Here is an 18,619-nt window from a genome sequence, read left to right on the forward strand (position 1 = left end):
TGTCAACATTGCAATCAAAATTCATAAGCTTGGTAATTGCCTTCAAAGGCAAAAATCAAGTATCACTTTAATATTGTTCAAAATGAAATTATTTTATGGAAAAATGAATTTTTTGTTCTGGCTTCAGAACAAAGGCTTTCTTTTTGGGCTGCCTCTTTATTCTGGTCAGGCTTTGTTTTTTGTGTAAAACCCATGGCATAGCACACATATACAGGCAAAAGCACTGCCAACCCTATAATTGAATTCCTTTTGTGCCTCACTAGGCTTTCTCTGAAATACTTGCAGGAAATCTTCCTTGACAAGTGCTTTGATAATGGCATGACCCTTGGAATATTTATCTACAACAATTGTAAGATCATTTGTACTGTCTTGCATTAAGTCAGATAACTGGTCCATTTGCCAAAATAGAGCTTTTTTTTTACTGCCAGCAGCCAAAGTTTCAGGCAAAGATTTTTTTTTTATCTTTTATTACCAGAGATATTTTCATCTCTAGAGCTCATTACCATCTCTCAACAGATTTCAGTCCCTGAAATCGGTATGGAAAGCATTCACTTGCTACTAAGGTAGCCTTCCTTCCCCAATATCAGCAGCTTTAAGCTGTATGGTCATTGACTCCCAAAGTACCCCAGGTTGCATGTAATTTCTGTTTGCTGAGAAATCTTGGAATTAAAGTCAGCACATCTGGGAAGTGGCCAGATTGGGGACGTTTGTAGTTGTAGCTGAATCTAAGTTTCCTAGAGAAATATGTGAATTAACCACAAAAGCAAGGTGAATTCAAGAAAGAAAATGCATATGCCTCTAGAAAGCAAATTATCTTCTCAGTTGATAAAATCAGTTTAATCTCTTATCCCCCTTATTGTTTTTTCTCAGAATAAATCTTTTTTTAAAATTTTTCCCAAAGAGTATGACAGAGCCTACATTTTAATTCCTTATCTGCCTTTTTTTAGAGTGAAGCTAGAAGGATTACTGAAAAATGTTAAAATTAATAAAACCTCAATAAAACTATATATATGGACCAAGGTTCAAAGTCAATTCACATCAAAGTAGTAGCTGTGTTTGGAATTGCATATTTTTTAAAATGTTTCCCCAATTATTGTCTGATAGTTATAATAATTACTAGACATTAAGTCACTGACTCTTAGCAATTACATTTTCTCCATGCTGTTCTGTTCCTAATCTGATCCTAATCTGATCCTAATCTGATCCTTTGGGTCTTCCAATGTTTCATTACTTCCATAACCAAATTTATCCATCTTCCTAAGGTATGTCTTCTTCTTGCCTTTCCTTCCACTTGGGCATTTTCATCTCAAATGGGGAGGGGGGGGAGTCAACACTTTTATAAAGTCAATACACATTCCTGCATGAAAAATGTAACAAACTGTAGTACTTGAAAATTAATGGAATGGCACTGAGGAAAGATGTATATGGAACTGTTTTTCATGCAGGAATATGAGCTTTCAATTTGTACATTGGCTATTTGTTTTCAGGCTAGGTATCAAGTGTGTTGACATTCCCTGGAGTGGACTGACCTTGACCTTGCTGAAGAAATCCTGATTCTATGAAGTCTCAAAGTATTGCAGGTTATGATAGGGAAATCTGAGGTTTTATAATGTGTTTCTGAAGCAAAAATTCCAGCACTTTACGAAACCATGCAAACTGGCTTCGGCTGCTGGGAGTTGTAGTACAGTAACCTGTAATCAGAGTGGCTTTTGTTTTCAGAAAGATAACAAAAGCCTTCAGAAAGGCTTTTGTTTTTTTTTAAACCATCTTTTCTCTGTGGCTTGTTTCCAAAAAAATAAATTAAGTGGTAGCAAAATTGGACATTCTTGCAGCAATTTAAAGCTTAGCAAATTTATTAGGACTCAAGAAACAGAACAAACTCTGTCAAGTGCCTGATAATGTGGGCTCATCTATATTTGTATTTCTTATATTTTATGATTCCAGAAAGCTTAGATATTCCAGGATAGGCCTTCCTCTGCTGATAAAATCATTTCCCCAAATGCAGCTATTTTTTCAGCATGGCTTTGGAAGCTGTCTTACTAGCTGCTGGGGGAAAGGTTCCACTCTAAGATTTCTCACCTCGCACTTGGTTAGCAATCCTGTCTCTTGTAGTCTGGACCAAATACTTTGGATCCTCCCAGCATGTTCTGGGTGAACATTAGTGTTTCCACATGTACATTGGTGTTTCAGCATGAACGTGTCATAAACAACACCTGTGAGAAGGTGGGAAAGGAGCACAAAAGGAAGGAGAAAAAAATAAAAGGCAACCGAAATCCTGTCCAGACTTTTATGGACAGTTAGCATATTTGGGATTCTGCTGGCATGCTAAAGACACTATTGTGTCACAAAATTACTGCCATCATGGGTGTGTTGAATTATAAAGCAACAATTTAGTAGATGGCAAACTCCTATGATTGCTTTGCATCAGCTAGCCAGCATGGCTTCTACTATCCTGACTTTTCTTTCTCTCTCTTTTTTTTTAACACAGCGATTAACCATTCTCTCTAAAAAAAGCAGGAGTTTGTGGCTACCACATTATTTTTATTTGTTAAGAATCCCTGTGACCTTGATGAGGTTCTCAGACAGATTCTATACACTAGCATACATAATCTATCCTGAGACCCCACATTGGCCATACCGTCTTCAAAGACTGCGGCCAAATGCAACAAGAGAGAAAATAATAAAACATATAAGGAGAGAGATTTAATGTCAATTTAAATTATATCTTTTTCCCCCCATTAACCCTGCCTATTCAAATGGTACATAGCAATCAATAAACTACTCCCCTCCCCCTGTACTTTTAAATCAGTGTTAACATATGGCAACTGGATGGATTAACTCCTAAGGTTTTTCTGATAAGACAGCAATGGCAAACCATTTCTGAAATCTTGCTAAGTCTGAGAAAAAATGTGTCTGGCCCGAGGTAACTCAGCTGGCTTTGTGCCTAAAGCAGGATCAGAACTCATGGTCTCTCAGTTTTTACACTGATACCTTAACTACTATACCAAACAGGCTGTCCAACAAACCACAAAGGACCTGAAGTTGAAAAAAAATAATGCATGGATTAAAAGTATCTAAAATCAAGTATCAAATATCTAAATCAAGTATCTAAAAAGCATTTGCATTAGCTAAATGAATAAACTGGGCAAAGTGAAGGAATCACATGATTTGCAGTGTTTTCCAAGTATTCACTGGCTTTTACTGATGGCACTATTTTTAAAGCCTTTTAAAATTGTCTGAGGGATTGCCCCTCTAGTTATAAACCTCTCCAGCCATTAAAATTTGCAGAAGCCTCCCTTATCACAGAAGCTTCCATATCTGGCATCGGAAAGAGCATTGCATTGTTCCGAACTTGAAATCTCTCTGAGTTACATTTGGCCTATATTCTGGCAACTTTAAGAAAGATGCTAGAGAAGTATTTCTTTCTACATGCTTTTGATGCTGATTAACATATAATTTTATTTAAGTTTTTAAATTTTGTGATTGACAGATGCCTTAACAAGTCCAGTTAAAACTACCAAACTGGCAATCTTCTCTCAATGAACCAAACTGATTGAGATTCAAGATAAAATCCTGTTGTGTCCTAAATTAAAGAATAATGCAGAGACAATATTTAGTTCCTGGACACTAGGGACTAGATGTGATAATAAAGGAGAACATTTGCAGAATCTCTTGCATATCTGAGAAAGAAACTTTCAGGGTAGGAGATGCACTTTCTAAGCAGCTTGTTCATGCCCAGCAAGACAATAATCTCTGTTTTCCATGCTCCAGGAAAAGAAGTTCTTCGCCTACCTGTAGTGAAAAGGTGATGGACCAATGGCTCAGGTGTACTGTTCTTCAGACTAGTGCTAGCAGGTGAAGACTGGGTACGGCTAAGGGCTTGATGGGGTACAGTGCTGATGCTCAGGGGAGTTTGATAGAGCTGCAGAGATCTTAGTTGATGCGCATCAGCGAATACCTGTACATTTCATAGGAATAGCAGCAAGAGAGAAACAAAAAGAAAAACAGATCAAAAGATTACTTCAGTATTTCATCAGCTTTTTAAAAACTGCCTTATTTAGCCCAACATATAGTATTTATGAGGAAGCTAATGCTTATTGACAGTTGCTTTTTTGTTTACTTGTCCATGTATTTATGATTCATCCAAGTACATACACAGCTAGGATGGTACAAAGCATATAATTCTGAAACATTTTAAAGTGAAATTTCATAAAATGTTCTGTTTTGAGTATGAAATGGACAGCTGAAGCATTCAAAAAACTAGTTAAGCCTGGAAATAATCTTTTCTAAGCTTGAATCACTGAGCTCAGAATGCTTCCAAAAAGTAAAACATAGCTAATTTTGTAGAGTTATTTCATGAAATTTTACAGCACAGTTGTCTCAAAATAACTTGCATAGTCCAAGGAGAACTGTGTACAGTTAAAAACACTAGATTTCTGAATCATACAAGAACTGAAATTTTATTTTAGACAGCTTTATGGCTGGTATCAATCATACCTTATAGCAAGTTCTAAAGATGTAGACTAATCTTACCAAGTTGGCCAGGTTAATTAGAAAAGTTCATTATTATTTTTTTTAGTTTAGCTCTCAAGCAAGGATGTACTGCTCCTTCCCTAAGAAACTTCTGATAAGGTGGAAGAATGAGAGGAAAGTAGCAGAGAGAAGTGCATGTGTTGTTTCTGTGTGTTTTGCTTACTTCCAAATCTGACCCAGATGTGCTTCCTGTTGCCTTGAATCCCATAGGCATGGCAAGCACAAAACATTACTCATCAGGAAGTATAGGAAGTGAAAAGAAGTATTTGTTTATCCTGATCTACTGCCCTCCCTTTCAATTGTTTCTGAAACCCACAGAGGAAGATTAATTTCTCTGCCAGTAGCAATGGGAGAACAAATCTTCTCTCAGCAGCATCAATGGGCTGCAAATTCTACATTACTGTCAAGATTTTCAAATATGGTTATCTTCTGTAATTGATTATGGGATGACACTGGGGGTAAACGGAGCTTAAATATGTGGGGAAATGATTGACATGAATCATACTTGATGTTTGGCTGGTGTTTGACTGGTGTTGTGTTCTATGCTTGACTGATTAAATATAGGATTCCATAGTAAACTCAAATCAAGTATTTTCCAAATATGTGGCATCCATTTTAACAATAGCATCCATGCCATATTATGCATGATGAGTCCTAAGCTACCCCTCAATGTTCCTATGAGATACTTTATTTTTGAACTCTTTTCAATCAATTCTGATTTCTTTGCTGACCCTTCGTCTGGAGGAAAGGGCTTTTATTTCTTTGCCAAACACACATTCTAATAAGGAACTGATGAAATTTTTAAATGAACAGAACGAAGAGGAAGACAAATGACTCATAATCAAGGATGACGTTCAGAAGCCAGAAGTATGCTCAGAAACCAAGGATAAGAGAGACAGAAAAGATGACTGTAATGCAGGAGATGAGTCACTTTCCCTTTTGGAGCTCCATTATCTAAGATGAATGGGGATGAAGAATGGGAAGCAAGAGATACAGTCATTCAACTAGTTCTTCAAACTTAACAGTTCCTTATAATACACCTTCCCTGTGCTATGAAGCACCTCTTTCTCTATTCTTCCATAACTATATTATTCTTCTTACTTCGATTCAGTCTTTCTCAAGAGGCAGTAGCAAACAATGGGGGGATTGATATGTTTGCTCTCCAGTGGAACTGCTGCCACTATCTGCAATATTCTTTTCCCTTTATAAAAGCTTGTTTTTAGTTTTAAAAGCATGCTATACTTTTCTTTACTTGATATTTGTGTCCAAGCAATATGACTAATCATTCAAATGGAGCATACCTCTCTTTTGCGCTCTTCTGGGGCTTTTTCTACTTTACTAAAAAAATATCAAGAAATAGCATGGCAGCCATATTTCTTGGGGCATCTATCATAAATAACCCAAATATTCTTCCTGCCTTTATGCCCCCTACGGTTTTTAGAATCATTATTTCTTTGCTATTTCCATTCTTTTCTACCCTCTTCTTCCATGCCAGTTGGTCAACAGTGTTGCCAAAATGGAGACGCCATCCACAACTGTTAAATAATGGAATTTCACTTCCTCTATTGAATCTTCTCATACTGAAGGGGGGGGGGGGTATTCGTTTTCCTTGCTAGCTCAGGAATTAATTGCCATGCCTAAACATGTATGTTATGCTAAGCAAATTTGAATCTCACATCTTTGCATATGTCAAGGCCACAAAGTCTCATAATTCATAGAGAGGTTCTTTGCTCTCATACATACATGCTTTGCTATCTTGCTGAGGAAATGAACAGATGAACATAAATGCCTCCCCTCCCATACTGCATCTGGTCTTGAAGAAGAGAAGCCTTTTGGAGTTTTAACCACTTCTTTCCTGTGACTTCAGTAGAGATTTTAATGACACCTTATTTTAAGAGAGGCCTCACCTGCCTGTAAGTAACTCCCACCTCCTCAACCTCCTGTTCTTCTTCCAGCCTATTAACTCCGTCTTCATCATTCATCTGGAGACAGCCTTGCTCTTTGGCTGCCCTCTTTTCTTCTTCCTCATCCTCCTCTTGTTCATCCAAGCCATCCTGGGTGCCCTCATTTTCTATTGACCCATCCAGCACAAAGGGCCCCTGGCCCAAGCCCAAACCAAGCCCCAAAGATTCCTGTTGTTCTGTCAATTCCTCTTCTGTTTCTTCAGGATGTGTGGTAGGTGGCCGTGGCAACTCACCAGTCTTAGTGATTATCTGCAAGAGAGGAAAAAAATTAAAAAGGAAAAACTGCTGGCATTTTAATTGCCTAGTAATTCTGAGGTCGAAGTGTGGGGGTAGGAAAGCTACAGTAAATACATAGTTTTCCTGCTCTGGTGACTTTGATTCTTTGAGCTTCATTTCTAGTCCCCTTAGCCGCTTACAGATTAAAGTGCAAATGAGAAAAATACATATACTACTCAATTATCCTATTTTAAACAGGTTGACAGTAGCTGGAAGATTTCAGCAGCTCCAGGTAGCTTGGAGCATGCTGAATGACAACAGAAGGGGGGTGGGGGAGAGAGCTTTGCTTTTGATCATATACTTCTTTAGCTTGGGAAATCAGAGAACATGGATTCATGTCTAAATAGAGTGCACAAATGTTTGCTTGGGTCACAACTTCCTTTGCCTACCTTTCCCAGCTGAATCTGCTGCTGTTTCTGCTTCTCCAGAAAATGTTGGTGCTGCTGCTGCACAACCAAGTGTTGCAATGCTTGGGGGCTCTGAGGCAGTGGGGACGATTGGGTGCGGCTCAATGGACGATGTCGAGGCAACTTGCTTACAGTGCGTAGGTTGGAGGGGATGCGTTCTCCTGTCACTAGAGGGGATTGGCCATGCAGAGGAACTAGAATGAAGAGACCAGGCTTTATTGGGAAGACACTTGTAAAATATTGCATCACATTTCATTTAAAAATAAAAAAGCCATAAGCCATGTAACTAGATTCATATTTTTTTACATGGAAATATTAGTAAAAGGGTTTCACAAGTTTCATATTCTGGTTTGTCACCAAAATGAAAAAAGATGAGGGGAAAACCAGATCTAGCTAATTCCCATGCAGAGCTACATAGACATAATTCAAGTTCAGGTTCTGCCTCCCCCTATTGAAACAGGTTCCAATGGAGCCTCCTGATATTGTTGTGAGAAAGTCTGGGGAACACCTGCTGAAGTGTCCTTGGTTCTGGAATATACGAAACCTAGGTTCTATCTCCCCCTTCCCATCGCACATAATTTTTTGGAAGCTGAGAAGTGACAATAGTTGCAATAGCAACATCCCCTTATGAAACTTGACAGTAGCCTTTGGCATAGTTGCCACCTTGGGAGCCAAAGCTCATTTAGAGAGATTTTCTGGTTTCTAATGGAAAGGAAGCGATCAGAGGTTGTGTATTTTGTTGAAGTTCATCATGTCTTCTGTGTTACAAGGATCATATCTGTTCTTGCAGATGATCAATCATGGTCATCAGTTTGGCCACCTGAGCCTTTCATTCTGTCCCTTTAGCCTGGTTGTTGAAAGCCAGTTACCAGTTGCCACATTCAGCAACATATTCCTTCAGATTTTTACCTTATTTATTAATTTTTTATTTAAAACTTTTACATGCCGAATGGACTCCGGGCGGTTTACAAACAGAATATAAAAAAGATAAAACAATACAATTTAAAACAACAATCATCCATCATAAATTCAATTTTAGTCAAGGCTGGACCTCAATAGTGAGGTCAACAGTCCCAATCCTGCCAGAACAGCCAAGTTTTTATGGCTTTCCTGAAGGCCATCAGAATGGGTATGGTCCGGATTTCCGGGGGGAGCTGGTTCCAAAGAGTCGGAGCAGCCATCGAGAAGGCTGTTCTCCGAGGGCCCGCCAGCCAACATTGTATGGCTGACGCCACCCGAAGGAGGCCCAATCTATGGGATCTTACTGGTCGCTGGGAGGTATGTGTCAGCAGGTGGTCTCGAAGGTATCCTGGCCCTAAGCCATGTAGGGCTTTAAAGGTGATAACCAACACCTTGAATTGAGTCCGGAGAGCAATAGGCAGCCAGTGCAGCTCACGGAGGATAGATAGGTGTAACATGGGTGTACCTCGGCACACCCACTGTCACCCGCGTGGCCGCATTCTGAACTAACTGCAGTCTCTGAATGCTTTTCAAGGGTAGCCCCATGTAGAGCGTGTTACAATAATCCAGCCTCGAGGTGACAAGGGCATGAGTGACCGTTAGAAGTGCATCCCGATCCAAATAGGGCCGCAAATGGTGCACCAGGCGAACTTGGGCAAAAGCCCCCCTGATCACAGCTGACAGATGATGTTCCAATTTCAGCTGCGAGTCCAGGAAGACTCCCAAATTGCGAGCCCTCTCTGAGGGGCGTAAATTTCCTCCCACCAGGGTTAAGGATGGACTGTCCAGACAGTCCTTCAGGAGCAACATCCAAAGCCACTCAGTCTTATCGGGGTTGAGCACAAGTTTGTTCATCTCCATCCAGACCCTAACAGCCTCCAGACATCAGCACATCATGTCCACCGCTTCACTGAGCTAGCAAGGGGCAGAAAAACCTAATTGAATATTATCAGCATATTGATGATATTTGACCCCATGCTGTCGCATGATCTCACCCAGCAGCTTCATGTAGATGTTGAATAGGAGGGGGGGACAGGACCGAACCCTGTGGCACATCTCACTCAAGGGGCCTAGGGGTCAACCTCTGCCCCCTGACCAACACCAACTGCGACCTGTCAGAAAGGTAAGAGGAGAATCACCGCAATATGGTGCCTCTCACTCCCACCTCCCCCAGGCATTGCCGAAGCATACCATGGTCGATGGGTATCGAAGGCCGCTGAGAGGTCAAGGAGCACCAGGATAGAGGAATGTCCTCTATCCCTAGCCTGCCAGAGATCATCGGTCAGGGCGATCAAAGCAGTTTCCGTGCTGTATCCGGGCCTGAAACCAGATTGACAGGAGTCTAGATAATCCGTTTCTTTCAAGGTCCGTCGGAGTTGAAGCGTTGGAAGGTTGGAGACGGGATGATAGTTTTTCAAAACAGCTGGGTCCAGGGAAGGCTTCTTGAGGAGGAGTCTCACCTACAGCTTCCTTTAATGGTTGGGGGAAAAACCCCTCCTGCAAAGATGCATTGATAATCGTCTATGACAGGTATGATATTTTCAAGTGATTCCTCTTCCAGACCCTCTTTGTGGGTGCACAAGAGGATCATGTAATTCCTGGCTTTAAGGCCAAAAATCTCTTTGATCAATTGAACCACCTCATTCTGTCCCTTTAGCCTGGTTGTTGAAAGCCAGTTACCAGTTGCCACATTCAGCAACATATTCCTTCAGATTTTACCTATGACGACAGGTATGATATTTTCAAGCGATTCATTTTCCAGACCCTCTTTGCGGGTGAACAAGAGGATCATGTAATTCCTGCTTTAAGGCCAAAAATCTCTTTGATCAATTGAGCCACCTCATTCTCCTGGGAGAAACAACCAAGACGCATCACCTACAGAATGACATGAGGATCTAGGGAGCATATCTTCACGCATTTCCTCACTTCTGCAGCAATATCATCTTTGAAAAGTCGTTGTGGAAAAAGCCAGGAGAATCAACAGGGACAATCTTCCTGTCATTCAGCTGAATCTCCTCCTTTTGCCATGCTTGTTACTGACTGAACTGACTGCCCAAACTCAAAGTCTTTGCTTCCCAGAATTGTTGTTTCCCATCGCACTTTTCCCATTTCCGGTTCTTCCCACAAAGACGGTCGTCCGTTGAGGCCCTCGGATGTTTCCAGCTGTTTCCAGACAAGTCTCACAGCACAAAACATGGAGTTTCTGGTTGGAAGGAATCAGAAATCCTGGTGGCAGGTGGATCTGCTTCTCTGCTAGCTCTTTAATGAAAGCCTTGTCTTCTGCTTTGTCTTCAGTGCGTTGAGAAAACGAAAGTGGAAGGACCAGGGAAGGAAAACTTTCGCCTCCTCTTTTGAAACAGCGTTCCTGTTTAATTATGGAGGCTTCTATAGGAGAAAAAGTGTAATAAAATGAAAAACAATGCCATAAATCTTGGCATTGAAATACCCAAAATAAAATCTAAAAAAAGGGCCAAATTCTTCTTTTAATTACCCTGAAATTTATAAAAACTAGTTTTTAAAGCACAAAACTGTTGCTCACTTCACCCCCTTTGCAAATCTGCAATTCCAGAAAGAAAAGTTGCTTGCACTTTTCTGGATGCTACAAGCACGTTTTGCAATCTGGAAGCTGAGAAGTGACAATAGTTGCAATAGCAACATCCCCTTATGAAACTTGACAGTAGCCTTTGGCATAGTTGCCACCTTGGGAGCCGAAGCTCATTTAGAGAGATTTTCTGGTTTCTAATGGAAAGGAAGCGATCAGAGGTTGTGTCTTTTGTTGAAGTTCATCATGTCTTCTGTGTTACAAGGATCATATCTGTTCTTGCAAATGATCAATCATGGTCATCAGTTTGGCCACCTGAGCCTTTCATTCTGTCCTTTTAGCCTGGTTGTTGAAAGCCAGTTACCTGTTGCCACATTCAGCAACATATTCCTTCAGATTTTTACCTATGACAGGTATGATATTTTCAAGCGATTCATTTTCCAGACCCTCTTTGCGGGTGAACAAGAGGATCATGTAATTCCTGGCTTTAAGGCCAAAAATCTCTTTGATCAATTGAACCACCTCATTCTGTCCCTTTAGCCTGGTTGTTGAAAGCCAGTTACCAGTTGCCACATTCAGCAACATATTCCTTCAGATTTTTACCTATGACAGGTATGATATTTTCAAGCGATTCATTTTCCAGACCCTCTTTGCAGGTGAACAAGAGGATCATGTAATTCCTGGCTTTAAGGCCAAAAATCTCTTTGATCAATTGAACCACTCATTCTGTCCCTTTAGCCTGGTTGTTGAAAAGCCAGTTACCAGTTGCCACATTCAGCAACATATTCCTTCAGATTTTTACCTATGACAGGTATGATATTTTCAAGTGATTCTTCTTCCAGACCCTCTTTGCGGGTGAACAAGAGGATCATGTAATTCCTGGCTTTAAGGTCAAAAATCTCTTTGATCAATTGAACCACCTCATTCTGTCCCTTTAGCCTGGTTGTTGAAAGCCAGTTACCAGTTGCCACATTCAGCAACATATTCCTTCAGATTTTTACCTATGACAGGTATGATATTTTCAAGTGATTCATTTTCCAGACCCTCTTTGCAGGTGAACAAGAGGATCATGTAATTCCTGGCTTTAAGGCCAAAAATCTCTTTGATCAATTGAACCACCTCATTCTGTCCCTTTAGCCTGGTTGTTGAAAGCCAGTTACCAGTTGCCACATTCAGCAACATATTCCTTCAGATTTTTACCTATGACAGGTATGATATTTTCAAGCGATTCATTTTCCAGACCCTCTTTGCGGGTGAACAAGAGGATCATGTAATTCCTGGCTTTAAGGCCAAAAATCTCTTTGATCAATTGAACCACCTCATTCTGTCCCTTTAGCCTGGTTGTTGAAAGCCAGTTACCAGTTGCCACATTCAGCAACATATTCCTTCAGATTTTACCTATGACGACAGGTATGATATTTTCAAGTGATTCTTCTTTCAGACCCTTTTTGCGGGTGAACAAGAGGATCATGTAATTCCTGGCTTTAACGTCAAAAATCTCTTAGATCAATTGAGCCACCTCAATCTCCTGGGAGAAACAACCAAGACACATCACCTACAGAATGACATGAGGATCTAGGGAGCATATCTTCACGCATTTCGTCACGCATTTCCTCACTTCTGCAGCAATGTCGTCTTTGAACAGTCGTTGTGGAAAAAGCCAGGAGAATCAACAGGGACAATCTTCCTGTCATTCAGCTGAATATCCTCCTTTTGCCATGCTTGTTACTGACTGAACTGACTGCCCAAACTCAAAGTCTTTGCTTCCCAGAATTGTTGTTTCCCATCGCACTTTTCCCATTTCTGGTTCTTCCCACAAAGACGGTCGTCCGTTGAGGCCCTCGGATGTTTCCAGCTGTTTCCAGACAAGTCTCACAGCACAAAACATGGAGTTTCTGGTTGGAAGGAATCAGAAATCCTGGTGGCAGGTGGATCTGCTTCTCTGCTAGATCTTTAAGGAAAGCCTTGTCTTCTGCTTTGTCTTCAGTGCGTTGAGAAAACGAAAGTGGAAGGACCAGGGAAGGAAAACTTTCACCTCCTCTTTTGAAACAGCCTTCCTGTTTAATTATGGAGGCTTCTATAGGAGAAAAAATGTAATAAAATGAAAAAACAAAGTTCATTTGTTTTTAGCCATAGGTCTTGGCATTGAAATACCCAAAATAAAGTCTCAAAAAGGGCCAAATTCTTCTTTTAATTACCCTGAAATTTACAAAAACTAGTTTTAAAGCACAAAACTGTTGCTCACATTCATCCCCTTTGCAAATCTTCAATTCCAGAAAGAAAAGTTGCTTGCACTTTTCTGGATGCTACAAGCACGTTTTGCAATCTGGAAGCTGAGAAGTGACAATAGTTGCAATAGCAACATCCCCTTATGAAACTTGACAGCAGCCTTTGGCATAGTTACCACTTTGGGAGCTGAAGCTCATTTAGAGAGATTTTCTGGTTTCTAATGGAAAGGAAGCGATCAGAGGTTGTGTCTTTTGTTGAAGTTCATCATGTCTTCTGTGTTACAAGGATCATATCTGTTCTTGCAGATGATCAATCATGGTCATCAGTTTGGCCAGCTGAGCCTTTCATTCTGTCCCTTTAGCCTGGTTTTTTAAAGCCAGTTACCAGTTGCCACATTCAGCAACATATTCCTTCAGATTTTTACCTTATTTATTAAATTTTTATTTAAAACTTTTATATGCCGAATGGACTCCGGGCGGCTTACAAACAGAATATAAAAAAGATAAAACAATACAATTTAAAACAACAATCATCCATCATAAATTCAATTTTAGTCAAGGCTGGACCTCAATAGTGAGGTCAACAGTCCCAATCCTGCCAGAACAGCCAAGTTTTTATGGCTTTCCTGAAGGCCATCAGAATGGGTATGGTCCAGATTTCCGGGGGGAGCTGGTTCCAAAGAGTCGGAGCAGCCATCGAGAAGGCTGTTCTCCGAGGGCCCGCCAGCCGACATTGTATGGCTGACGGCACCCGAAGGAGGCCCAATCTATGGGATCTTACTGGTCGCTGGGAGGTATGTGTCAGCAGGTGGTCTCGAAGGTATCCTGGCCCTAAGCCATGTAGGGCTTTAAAGGTGATAACCAACACCTTGAATTGAGTCCGGAGAGCAATAGGCAGACAGTGCAGCTCACAGAGGATAGATAGGTGTAACATGGGTGTACCTCGGCACACCCACTATCACCCGCGCGGCCGCATTCTGAACTAACTGCAGTCTCTGAACGCTTTTCGAAGCATACCATGGTCGATGGGTATCGAAAGCCGCTGAGAGGTTAAGGAGCACCAGGATAGAGGAATGATATTTTCAAGCAGTTCATCTTCCAGACCCTCTTTGTGGGTGAACAAGAGGATCATGTAATTCCTGGCTTTAAGGTCAAAAATCTCTTTGATCAATTGAACCACCTCATTCTGTCCCTTTAGCCTGGTTGTTGAAAGCCAGTTACCAGTTGCCACGTTCAGCAACATATTCCTTCAGATTTTTACCTATGACAGGTATGATATTTTCAAGTGATTCTTCTTCCAGACCCTCTTTGCGGGTGAACAAGAGGATCATGTAATTCCTGGCTTTAAGGTCAAAAATCTCTTTGATCAATTGAACCACCTCATTCTGTCCCTTTAGCCTGGTTGTTGAAAGCCAGTTACCACTTGCCACATTCAGCAACGTATTCCTTCAGATTTTTACCTATGACAGGTATGATATTTTCAAGTGATTCTTCTTCCAGACCCTCTTTGCGGGTGAACAAGAGGAACATGTAATTCCTGGCTTTAAGGTTAAAAATCTCTTTGATCAATTGAACCACCTCATTCTGTCCCTTTAGCCTGGTTGTTGAAAGCCAGTTACCAGTTGCCACATTCAGCAACATATTCCTTCAGATTTTTACCTATGACAGGTATGATATTTTCAAGTGATTCTTCTTCCAGACCCTCTTTGTGGGTGAACAAGAGGATCATGTAATTCCTGGCTTTAATGTCAAAAATCTCTTTGATCAATTGAGCCACCTCAATCTCCTGGGAGAAACAACCAAGACACATCACCTACAGAATGACATGAGGATCTAGGGAGCATATCTTCACGCATTTCGTCACGCATTTCCTCACTTCTGCAGCAATGTCGTCTTTGAACAGTCGTTGTGGAAAAAGCCAGGAGAATCAACAGGGACAATCTTCCTGTCATTCAGCTGAATATCCTCCTTTTGCCATGCTTGTTACTGACTGAACTGACTGCCCAAACTCAAAGTCTTTGCTTCCCAGAATTGTTGTTTCCCATCGCACTTTTCCCATTTCTGGTTCTTCCCACAAAGACGGTCGTCCGTTGAGGCCCTCGGATGTTTCCAGCTGTTTCCAGACAAGTCTCACAGCACAAAACATGGAGTTTCTGGTTGGAAGGAATCAGAAATCCTGGTGGCAGGTGGATCTGCTTCTCTGCTAGATCTTTAAGGAAAGCCTTGTCTTCTGCTTTGTCTTCAGTGCGTTGAGAAAACGAAAGTGGAAGGACCAGGGAAGGAAAACTTTCACCTCCTCTTTTGAAACAGCCTTCCTGTTTAATTATGGAGGCTTCTATAGGAGAAAAAATGTAATAAAATGAAAAAACAAAGTTCATTTGTTTTTAGCCATAGGTCTTGGCATTGAAATACCCAAAATAAAGTCTCAAAAAGGGCCAAATTCTTCTTTTAATTACCCTGAAATTTACAAAAACTAGTTTTAAAGCACAAAACTGTTGCTCACATTCATCCCCTTTGCAAATCTTCAATTCCAGAAAGAAAAGTTGCTTGCACTTTTCTGGATGCTACAAGCACGTTTTGCAATCTGGAAGCTGAGAAGTGACAATAGTTGCAATAGCAACATCCCCTTATGAAACTTGACAGCAGCCTTTGGCATAGTTACCACTTTGGGAGCTGAAGCTCATTTAGAGAGATTTTCTGGTTTCTAATGGAAAGGAAGCGATCAGAGGTTGTGTCTTTTGTTGAAGTTCATCATGTCTTCTGTGTTACAAGGATCATATCTGTTCTTGCAGATGATCAATCATGGTCATCAGTTTGGCCAGCTGAGCCTTTCATTCTGTCCCTTTAGCCTGGTTTTTTAAAGCCAGTTACCAGTTGCCACATTCAGCAACATATTCCTTCAGATTTTTACCTTATTTATTAAATTTTTATTTAAAACTTTTATATGCCGAATGGACTCCGGGCGGCTTACAAACAGAATATAAAAAAGATAAAACAATACAATTTAAAACAACAATCATCCATCATAAATTCAATTTTAGTCAAGGCTGGACCTCAATAGTGAGGTCAACAGTCCCAATCCTGCCAGAACAGCCAAGTTTTTATGGCTTTCCTGAAGGCCATCAGAATGGGTATGGTCCAGATTTCCGGGGGGAGCTGGTTCCAAAGAGTCGGAGCAGCCATCGAGAAGGCTGTTCTCCGAGGGCCCGCCAGCCGACATTGTATGGCTGACGGCACCCGAAGGAGGCCCAATCTATGGGATCTTACTGGTCGCTGGGAGGTATGTGTCAGCAGGTGGTCTCGAAGGTATCCTGGCCCTAAGCCATGTAGGGCTTTAAAGGTGATAACCAACACCTTGAATTGAGTCCGGAGAGCAATAGGCAGACAGTGCAGCTCACAGAGGATAGATAGGTGTAACATGGGTGTACCTCGGCACACCCACTATCACCCGCGCGGCCGCATTCTGAACTAACTGCAGTCTCTGAACGCTTTTCGAAGCATACCATGGTCGATGGGTATCGAAAGCCGCTGAGAGGTTAAGGAGCACCAGGATAGAGGAATGATATTTTCAAGCAGTTCATCTTCCAGACCCTCTTTGTGGGTGAACAAGAGGATCATGTAATTCCTGGCTTTAAGGTCAAAAATCTCTTTGATCAATTGAACCACCTCATTCTGTCCCTTTAGCCTGGTTGTTGAAAGCCAGTTACCAGTTGCCACGTTCAGCAACATATTCCTTCAGATTTTTACCTATGACAGGTATGATATTTTCAAGTGATTCTTCTTCCAGACCCTCTTTGCGGGTGAACAAGAGGATCATGTAATTCCTGGCTTTAAGGTCAAAAATCTCTTTGATCAATTGAACCACCTCATTCTGTCCCTTTAGCCTGGTTGTTGAAAGCCAGTTACCACTTGCCACATTCAGCAACGTATTCCTTCAGATTTTTACCTATGACAGGTATGATATTTTCAAGTGATTCTTCTTCCAGACCCTCTTTGCAGGTGAACAAGAGGAACATGTAATTCCTGGCTTTAAGGTTAAAAATCTCTTTGATCAATTGAACCACCTCATTCTGTCCCTTTAGCCTGGTTGTTGAAAGCCAGTTACCAGTTGCCACATTCAGCAACATATTCCTTCAGATTTTTACCTATGACAGGTATGATATTTTCAAGTGATTCTTCTTCCAGACCCTCTTTGTGGGTGAACAAGAGGATCATGTAATTCCTGGCTTTAATGTCAAAAATCTCTTTGATCAATTGAGCCACCTCAATCTCCTGGGAGAAACAACCAAGACACATCACCTACAGAATGACATGAGGATCTAGGGAGCATATCTTCATGCTTTTCCTCATTTCTGCAGCAATATCGCCTTTGAACAGTCGTTGTGGAAAAAGCCAGGAGAATCAACAGGGACAATTTTCCTGTCATTCAGCTGAATCTCCTCCTTTTTCCATGCTTGTTACTGACCGAACTGACTGCCCAAACTCAAAGTCTTTGCTTTCCAGAATTGTTGTTTCCCATCGCACTTTTCCCATTTCTGGTTCTTCCCAGAAAGACGGTCGTCCATTGAGGCCCTCAGATGTTTCCAGCTGTTTCCAGACAAATCTCACAGCACAAAACATGGGGTTTCTGGTTGGAGGGAATCAGAAATCCTGGTGGAAGGTGGATCTGCTTCTCTGCTAGATCTATTTTAAGGAAAGTCTTGTCTTCTGCTTTGAAATTTATAAAAGCTAGTTTTCAAAGCACGAAACTGTTGCTCACATTCATCCCCTTTGCAAATCTGCAATTCCAGAAAGAAAAGTTGCTTGCACTTTTCTGGATGCTACAGCAAGTTTTGCCATCTGGCCAGTAATGAAAGCTTCCATCCATCAAAAATCTTTATTGCTATTTTACTATTTGTGAAGCGTTTCATTGCTGCATAAGACAGGAAAAAAGGTCTTCCTTAGATTAACATATATTTGGCTGGAGGACTAATAACCTGGCCTTTGATCAGTCCTCTACCACAAATGCAATTGTGGTTAAAAGAAGGAAGATAAGAACACCAGCATTTTGGGAGAGCTGTGGGCATGAGGTAGAATCCCAAATCAATAAATGCTCCCTATAAGAAGAAAGTTAGGATTTTCAGATAGGGTGGTTATCATGATTGGTGTCTAATTATGATACCTGAAAGATATGACTAGCTGATAATTTGCACTTGCAGTCAATCACAAAGTCATAATCATAAAAGTGACTACTTTGGTTGACTCTCGGTTCTCTATTAAATGCAGCCCTCATGAAATACAGATTTACCATTGACAGATTAAATTGTGTCCATCTTCCTGATTTCAGCAATTCAAAGTAGATAATATAAAGTAGATAAACTTTGAAGCAGCCTCTCTAAGTGTTGCAATACCGATTACTTGAATTAGTATTAAGTATCATTAATTTGTTATTGTTCAGTTCCCAAGTCCTGTCTGGCTCTTCGTGATCTCGTAGCATGTCTGGCCTCCCTATCCTACACTTTCTCACTGACAGTGCCCAAACTCGGGCCCATTGAATCAATGATTCTGTCTAACTATTTCATCCTCTGCTTGCACGCTTCTCCTTTTGCTTTCAATCTTTCCCAACATCGTGGTCTTTTCCAATCAGTCCTTCTTCTAATTTGGGCCAAAGTGTTTGAGCTTCAGTTTCAGTATCCTTTCTTCCAAATGACACTTAGGGTTGGTTTCCTG

At 41.0% G+C, this 18,619-nt stretch overlaps 1 protein-coding gene and 2 pseudogenes across 8 annotated transcripts in view; all 3 read right to left on the reverse strand.

Annotated features, from left to right (window-relative positions):
* The window catches only part of HDAC5 (histone deacetylase 5), a 160,940-nt gene that overhangs the window by 14,330 nt on the left and 127,991 nt on the right, over positions 1 to 18,619 (reverse strand). For all 8 annotated transcript variants that reach the window (XM_032238121.1, XM_032238117.1, XM_032238120.1 and 5 more), the window contains 4 exons: positions 7,163 to 7,374; positions 6,441 to 6,746; positions 3,793 to 3,958; positions 2,080 to 2,213 (listed from right to left, as the gene is read on the reverse strand). In XM_032238121.1, coding sequence (XP_032094012.1) covers positions 2,080 to 2,213; positions 3,793 to 3,958; positions 6,441 to 6,746; positions 7,163 to 7,374 — 818 coding nt within the window. The remainder of the gene's footprint in view (positions 1 to 2,079; positions 2,214 to 3,792; positions 3,959 to 6,440; positions 6,747 to 7,162; positions 7,375 to 18,619) is intronic.
* Positions 9,602 to 12,822, reverse strand: LOC116522982 (annotated as a pseudogene).
* LOC116522983 lies at positions 13,112 to 16,022 on the reverse strand (annotated as a pseudogene).

This window comes from Thamnophis elegans, chromosome Z, assembly GCF_009769535.1.
Source record: "Thamnophis elegans isolate rThaEle1 chromosome Z, rThaEle1.pri, whole genome shotgun sequence".
Lineage (NCBI taxonomy): Eukaryota > Metazoa > Chordata > Lepidosauria > Squamata > Colubridae > Thamnophis > Thamnophis elegans.